At 39.0% G+C, this 8,528-nt stretch overlaps 1 protein-coding gene and 1 long non-coding RNA gene across 3 annotated transcripts in view; one reads left to right on the top strand and one right to left on the bottom strand.

The window, feature by feature from the left end:
- The window catches only part of LOC128316996 (uncharacterized), a 139,176-nt gene that overhangs the window by 111,101 nt on the left and 19,547 nt on the right, over positions 1-8,528 (top strand). The window lies entirely within an intron of this gene.
- olig4 (oligodendrocyte transcription factor 4) lies at positions 4,221-5,477 on the bottom strand. Its single transcript, XM_026939501.2, has one exon. It carries the CDS (start codon positions 5,214-5,216, stop codon positions 4,482-4,484), a length of 735 nt encoding a protein of 244 aa, XP_026795302.1. The 5' UTR covers positions 5,217-5,477; the 3' UTR covers positions 4,221-4,481.

Genomic DNA, 8,528 nt, shown 5'->3' with positions numbered 1-8,528 from the left:
CCGCCCCACAATTCCACTAATTGGGTCCTTCAGTTCCCTAATTAACTCAGTTAGACCAGCCTCGGGGCCACAGCAGGCTGCACTCGTTTTTCTCATTGATCCAAGTCCTTTAACTTCACTCGCTCGTTCATCTGGAGCAGAGGTCAGTCTGAAATGGGCTTCGGAGCAAAAGGCTGAACATTTATAAGAAACAAAAATAATTTATAGAGCCTTTATTACATATTTAATCCCAATTGTAACCATAAAGCAAATAATAAAAATGCAGCAAACAATAGCAGTGACGGGCCACGTCACACCAACACACTCACGTGTTTCATTATTCTCATACCGCAGCAATTTAACAACATTTACAATATATATATTTTTTAATTAAAGAATGGCATGTTGTAATTTTATGTCGTGGAACGTCAAAAAAGTGACTTCCTGTTATCAATCACAGAGAAACTGCAAAACCTCAACGTCTCTTCTTCTCTTCATGAAGACTTTCCTGTGATGAAAACATTAAAACCCCAGCTTTATGACTGAGTGTTAAAAATGTGCTGACACTGGAGACTCCTTACAGAAATACTAAACAAACATGTCATTTTAATCCGTTTATGTGGATGGTCCACTGTACAAGTCCCTGTGTAAGTTGTTTCTATAGAAACAAAACATATTAGTATGAGTACATTAATACTGTATAAACCTGTGATTTGTTCCCTTGCAACTGGAACTACTGTGGGAGCTGCTGTTATAGAAATTAATCTGAACTTGTGTTTCTGTCTGTATGGAGTTTCGCACGTTCTCCTCGTGGCTCTATGGATTTCCTCTGGAATCTCCGGTTTCCTCCCATCTCCTAAAAACATGCCAGTAGGTGGATTGGGGACTCTACATTGCTATAGGTGTGAATGAGTGAGTGTCCAGAGATTGTGTTCCTAGGACTGGCTCCGGATCCGCCGTGAACCTGACCTGGATAAACGCTTACTGAAGATATGTTAGGATTTTGTTTTTTTTAATCATTGTATTATCTGGTTTGGATAGAGTCATAAGGTTGTGAGTTCAAAGCCCAGAACCTAAGCTCTTAAGGAAAGAATGCTCAGATTTATTATGCCTTGACTGGATCAGGATAAAAACGTAAGCCAAATGAATAAATTTAAATGTAGACCTTTAATAATACCATCTCAACCTCTGGCCAAGCGTCCATGAAACACCTCAGATGTTACGGTCTCTCTGCGGACCCGGTCCATCTGCCTCCGATCAGGAAACACCAGCTTTGCACGAGTCAATGTGTCTAATTATCCCTCTGCAGCGGGCCGACTAATCCCCCACAATGTGTTTAGCTTCCCATTCCCACCTGTGCTCCGGACTGAAGGCGAGGGGGAACCCGCGGGCTCCCAGTATCCCACAATCCCCTTCTCCATCCAGGCTGGCAGCTGCCTCCCCCCGCTGGGACGTCCTCCAGCTGACGGAGCCTCTTAGCCATGTCAATGGGCCCATAAATAAAGGAGCTAACCGCTTTTGTGTGGCCTTGAGTGTCAGATCCCTCTGCGGCCTGACGGCGCTTGTTACCATGATGAAATGCAGAGAGAAAGAGGGACAGAAAGAAGGAAGGAGTGTGAGGAGGAGGGGGGGATCTGTGTTTCAGGAGGCCCCCTGCCCTCACTTTTTGTCCCACGAGCGAGATGTCATTGTCCCGGGCCTTTGAAAGCTGTGGACAGAGGGAGGAGGAGAGAAGAACCATCTCTTCATTTCTCCTCTGATCTCGCCTTCATCAGGACGCAGAGTCCTGCAAGGACGAGCGTGTATTCTTCACGGACGATTTGGCTCCTGAGAAATGCTCTGTGTGTGTGTGTGTGTGTGTGTGTGTGCAAGTGTGTAAAAAGGACAGAGTAAATGAAGACCTCCAGGATCTAATATTCTCATAATACTGCTCATATATTGGCCAAAGATCCTTTATCAGTGTTTATGCATTAAATTTCCAAAAGCTAATTTTATTATTAGTAATTATTAATAACACATATGTGTTACATGTTATACAATTCACTCTTACATTACAGAAAACATTACGTATTAAGGGAAGCACAACGAGGAAAACAGACCATATTACAGTTCTAAACATAAAAAAATTAAACATACAAATGGCATTTTTAAAATTAAAAATGCTGAGTTATACTACAAGATTTATTTATTTATTTAAATTTTCCTTTAATATAATTTAATTTCATTTCATTTTATTTATTGAATTACGTAGGGGACTTCTTTTAGGTGCCACTCAGTCTTGGGTCTAAAAAAAAAAAAAGTCTGTTTACAGTTAAATCCAAAATACATTTCAGGTAATTATTCAATATTTCATTAATGCCATTTAAGTAATGACTATATATTTTTAATAAACGTTTACTGAAATAAACAAAATGTGATGACAATAAATTATTTAAAAATTCATTATATAATTAGTGTACAGTAATGACAGTACAATAAATGCCCCATTTTCATCACGTATTAGATATGATTTGTAAAAACTAGTCAAATTTAGTCCAAAAAATTTTTACATTTTTCCCTCTTTTAAAATGCAATCTTATTGTGAATATTTTTTCATATTATGAAATTAAATCCGTATTTCACTTATAGCTTAAGCAAAAACTAGTTCATTCTAATTAAAAGTTAAAAATAAAATCTAACTGTTGTGGAAATAAAATTATTTACACACACACACACACACACAATGAGCATTATTGCCTTTAGCTTATAATCATCAGTGATTCATATAATCATTACACACATTAATATCTCAGCGTCCAGAGTGTATCATAAGTAACAACAACTTACTTCTTACTCATAACCTCATCAATGTTTGTTTTTTCGTTCAATTATTACATATTACATACATACAATTGTTTATACTGTTATCCCATTTTTCTCCCCAGAGTATACCAAAAGTGATTAGCAACTAGTTGAATTGACTCGATAGTAATTCGTATAAAATAATTCGTGGCTCTTAGGAATAAAACAAAATGTCTTTCTTACTCAGAACCTTAAATAATCTAACGGCATTGTCCGTATTTCATGATATTATTCATGTGCATGCTGTTAGTCTCTGCTTTTCATATCACAAACAGAAACTAGTTGAATCCTCTCTCCACTCTCCGTCTAACAAATGTCCGCGTGCAGATGCCAGACCGTCTCGTAATTAATGACAGCGGCTGAGGGCTGAATATGGCCGCAGCTTTGTTGGACATTGACAAATCTTCCCGCGTGCACATGAAAAGAAACGGTCCCTGTCCCCTGTGTGTGGGACACAATAGAGACGCGCCAACCTGGCGACGGCCTCCTCCTTTCTTCCCTGGCGCTGCCCGCTGGGCGTTCACGACTGATGGGCTCCTCTGACTCTCTCTGTTGCATTAACTAGCCTTTGTACAGCCTTTTTTTTAAAGCTTGACTAGCAGCACATAGCACATGCTAGCTAGCGTAAGTAAGTGTTGCTGCATATGTTGCGTGCACAAATATATCGTGGCCAATATTGCTGTAAAGACTTTGTAAAGGTGTGATACATATGGTGTTCGATTCTATAAAACACACACACGTATAGTTAGCAGCTGCCGCCCCTGACAGCTCTTTAGCATGTCACATTTCCAAGTCTTTGTATTTGCTTTTACACTTCGATCTTCCTCTCTTTAAATAACATGTTAATGTATAATTATAGTTTAGCCCTTATTATATGCACATACAAAGATACACATGATCATTTTTTTTATCAGAATAGCATGAAAGCAGTAAACAGGATAGAAACTTGCATTGCATACACACACACACACACACACACACTGCTTAGTAGCCCATTGGATTTTTAACGTAAATAAAATGATAATTTGAAATTGTATTAGAAATATGGCTGAAGTGCTAATATTGATATTATTACATCATAAATGATTAACATACCTCATTTTATTTATGTATTTTAATATAATTAACACTGGCTTCCATTTATATAGTGACTTTTTAACACTTAAGGCTGTGCTACAAATGTATGAATAAATACAAGTAGAAAGAAGAAAGGGAAGTGTTGAGAGAAAAGGTACGTTTAAAGCTGACTCCTAAAATGGGAGAAGGAAGTGCAGTGAGAAAGAATCCTAGCTTTTCCTAGCTTTAAACCTTATATGTTTGTCGGGTTGATTTACCGTTCTTGGCTGGTTTGAATGGTCATTATTGCTGACAAATGTTAAAAGAAAGAAGATGAAATGCTGTTTTAATAATAATAAACTTTTAATTTACGAAATCATGTACAAAACTGTACAAAAATCAACTGTACAAAACTTCACATACTATTCACATTTGGCTTTTACGCTTGAGATACAGCAAGCTTATCGATCCTGTAACAATGCAAAACACTTTTTTCTCGAGGAGCAGAGCATTATGTACATTATAAACCTTCAGAAGATCTTTGCTACAAGCTTTGAGTCCATGGTTAGATTAGAGAACTTTTTGTGTTCTGGACGTTTTCTGGTTCACTTGCTCATGGAAAGGCCATGCAGGCTGGCCGTGGACACTGGTAAAGGTTGGCACAGGGAGCACGGACACGGCATGCCAGGGAAGTGCCTGTACGAGCTGGCCAAATGCAGCGGGTCCTTCAGTAAGCTTGGAATTGGTGGCGCGTGGAAGCCCAGATATCCCGCTGATGGAGGAGAATGGGGAGCTTGAGCCGTCGCCGTGTGCGTGCTGGTGTGCTGAAGGGGGGTGGAGCTCACGGCCGCAGCTCCACCTGCCAAAGAGTGCAAGGACTGGGCCAGAGGGTGCAGGGGAAGCTGGGATGGAGCTAAGACGGGCCTTGTGGCATGGTTTTGAGCCACACTGGACCCGTAAACCTCGCCCACTAGCTTCTTCATCTCCTCCAAGGAACTGGAGAGCATGAGGATGTAGTTGCGTGCCAGGAGAAGGGTGGAGATCTTGGAGAGCTTGCGCACCGAGGGGCCTTGGGCGTACGGCATGACTTCGCGGAGGCCGTCCATGGCTTGGTTGAGGTCGTGCATGCGTTTCCGCTCACGGCTGTTCACCTTGAGACGCAGCTCCTGAAGGTCTTCTTTGGAGAGCTCTGGACGGTTCCGGCTTTTCCCTTCAGAAGCCGGAGATCCATTGGAGGCTTTCCCGGCTTGTTGGAACATCTTGCTGGAGAAGAAACCGGAGTCGACGGCGAGGTCTGGTGATGAGGAGCGACTGCAGGTGGAACCGGTGTCGGAATCCATCTCAGCAGATCAGAACAAAATTGATACTTGACAAAAAGGTGTGAATATCCTGGGGGTCAAAATGTCTTCCCAAAACGTCTTTCACGAGTGAAGCAAAGATCAACGTTCTGCAGACAAAAACCTCTTAACGGCACTCAACTTGGCAAACCTGAATAGTAGACCACTTTGGTATAGCAGAACTGGAACGCACACACACCCTGTCCTCTCTTCTGTCTACGTGAGTGCGTGTCAGTGAAGGCTCTCTGGTTTGACCGAATCCCTACAGCCCGGCTTTTTATAGACCTCTCACCCACAAAGACACAATGAGATGCATAATGTGACTGGAGACCTGGAGCCAATAACAGAGGGGACACACTTTCACCCACACCCACACACACCCCCTCCTTAGCAAATACACCCCCCCAAACACAACACACACACACATGCATACACATTAACTTCAGCCGACAATATTCGCACATTAGTGGAAAGTCCTTATGCCCACATACTCACACACTGTAATGACTGTCCAAGACTTCACAGAAGTGTGTAAGGACTTTTTTATGGTTCATGTTCATCACTTAATGTGATGATGTTAACTAATACACTTTGTTTTAACAGACCCATATGAACCAAAGTACCAAAGACGCTGGTGGTAAAATTCTAATAAATCTTAGCTCAAAAAGGCATTTATTAAATTTCATCTGGTTTCATCTGTAGTTGTTCTGTTATATTTTTGTTTTAAGTATTACCGTTTTAAATTACTAGCCTAAAGGCTTTGTATAACTGTTAGCTTCATATCTCTGCTTACTGAAATTACCGTAATTCTTATCATATCATGCTTGCACATACGTGTACAGTTCAGTATTCAGTTCTACTATTTATTTATTTTATATTATGTACCCAACGTGTCTTTTTGCATTTTATTCTTCCCTTACTTTTATTTTATTTGTATTTCAACTCACAGCTTTTAAAAAAAAATTCTCTTAACTTCTATACTTACTAATATCTGCATAAATAAACTTTGATCTAAATCTATTTTCATGGTAGGTAGTATAGCAAGACAAACACACATCTATAAATACACGTTTCACATTTTAATATAAATTTTATGTGTATTTGTGGTCATAACTGGAATACTTGTACCGTCTTTGTTGATGAGACTACAAAATATTGCTTGATCAGTGATGAGCAAGAAAGTGGAATCTATAGAAATCACTAGCATTACCATGTCTGAAGCCTGTAACTGCATGTTTACTGCGGCAATACATAGTTTATTACATGATTATTGCACATTATCCTATAGCTCTTTGCTGCCTTTGACATTGTGGCTCTCTTTATGTCTCGTTTATGATCCCTCCACTCGCTCTCTTTGCTCTTCTGCACTCCTCACATCACCAGGAATGATTATAAGAGTCAGCATGTGTGTGTGTAAATGTCAACGCCGTCCGCATTAATGGTAAACTAGGCACAATTCAGTGCCGACCAAAGACATTCGAGGGCAGCGCAAAGTGCGAAATCGTCCTGCCGAGAGTGGAAGAGGGAGGAGAGGGGAGGAGGTAGTTAAAGAGACACTAAAAAGTGGCTCGTGTATTGTGTGTCCCTCTCCGGGTCATAAAAACTCCACAGCGAGCCAGAAGCCCGTGGGATGCTGCTATTACCCCCCTGCTATGTGCTTAAGCTTCTAGAGCATTCATTAGCATCACTATCACACACTGCGTAACGTACTCCCACTCTCACAGATCATGTGGAGGAGAAACTAGTTGAGCTGTAGACTCACACACACACACACACACACACACACACACACACACACACACACACAAGCAAATTAAGCAAATTAAGCAAAAAACAGAAAAGAGACCGAATTGATGTTCATATGCAATTGTCTGAGAAAAGTTCTCACTCACTTCAAAGTTTCGATTCTTTTTTCCACGGTTTAAGTGAATCAAATGGCGCAAGTTTTGATTCAGTTGATTTGTCAGGCAGATCAGCATGTAGAAGTACTACCACATTTCCACCACCAAACCCCCCTAAAGATGACTAGATTTAATTCATTAAATCTAATTTCATTAAAGTTTGGTTATTTAAGTGTGTGGGTGAAAGTCTTTGTGCTGACAAAAACACAAAGGAGTCATTTGAAAAAAAGCAAATCATTTATGAATTGCCCAACATTTCTGTTAATACATATATATATATATATATATATATATATATTAGATAAAAGTCTTAGTAGCTGATTACAGAATGAACAAGGTTTTAGCATTAAATAATTTTTTACATAATCAGGTAATTTAGCTCATAGATTGCATAGTGATTGAAATAATTCACTTAAAGGAGTCATACAGTGCAGTTCAGACCCCACTCAAGAAAATCCAGAGTCATTTGAGACCATATACATCAATACTAGCAGTGGTCATTATGACTTACTTTAGTGATTCGATTCTTTTTTCACTGTGTAATGAATCAAATGGTGCAAGATTTTGATTAGGTTGATTCGTCACTCAGAGAAATTGTGCAGGCTACAGTTTCCACCATCAGACCACTAAAGATGATTGAAATGTTACAAAATTAAATGTTTATATCATTAAGATATAAGATATAAAAGTTTCTTTAAGTGTGTAGATTCATTTTGCTTGCAAAGTGATTCGCTTAGTTCATTTAAAGGAGTTGTATGAAAAACAACAAATTGTATATGAACTGCCCATTAGTACTTTTTTTTTTTTTTTTTTTTTTTTACAAAGATTAGATAAAATTTAATCGTAGTATAGTACATGACTGCAAAATGAAAAACAAACAAACAAACAAAACGTTTAGCATAAATAATATTTTACATAATTAACCAATTTCTACTTGCAAAGTGATTCACCTAATTCACTTAAAGGAGTCATGTAAAAATGACTCGCCAATCAATACTTTTCTTTCCCCAAAGAATATTATATAAAAGACATAGTTGCATAATTAGATGATTTAGCTCTTAGTGTACAGGATAGTGCTATGTAAGTCAACACACTGAGTCTGTACTTGCAAAGTGAGTCATCTAATTCACTTAAAGGAGTCGTTTGAAAAAAATCAAGGAATCATTTGCAAGTCACCCATCAATACTGTATCTAGAGATTACAGAAAAGCCGTAGTAGCTAACTCAGCTCTTAGTGGATGAGATATTGCTGACACAAAGCACAGAGGTAATAAGATAAATAAATAAATAAAGAAATACAGAGAACCTCTCAAGATGGCAAATATGCTTCATGACTGTCTTCTGAAAAAGAAATCGGTTAACAAGAAGGACTTGTTAGAAAGACTTCTAGATGTTTTAGCACTTTCTCTTAAAGC

Source organism: Pangasianodon hypophthalmus, chromosome 3 (assembly GCF_027358585.1).
Source record: "Pangasianodon hypophthalmus isolate fPanHyp1 chromosome 3, fPanHyp1.pri, whole genome shotgun sequence".
Classification (NCBI taxonomy): Eukaryota; Metazoa; Chordata; class Actinopteri; order Siluriformes; family Pangasiidae; genus Pangasianodon; species Pangasianodon hypophthalmus.
Note: the sequence above shows the minus strand (reverse complement) of the source record. Positions and strands in the feature narration are given on the sequence as shown.

What these genes read in the sequence shown, in the direction of transcription:
- olig4 (XM_026939501.2), bottom strand. Translation starts at nt 5,216, where the DNA reads ATGGATTCCGACACCGGTTCCACCTGCAGTCGCTCCTCATCACCAGAC.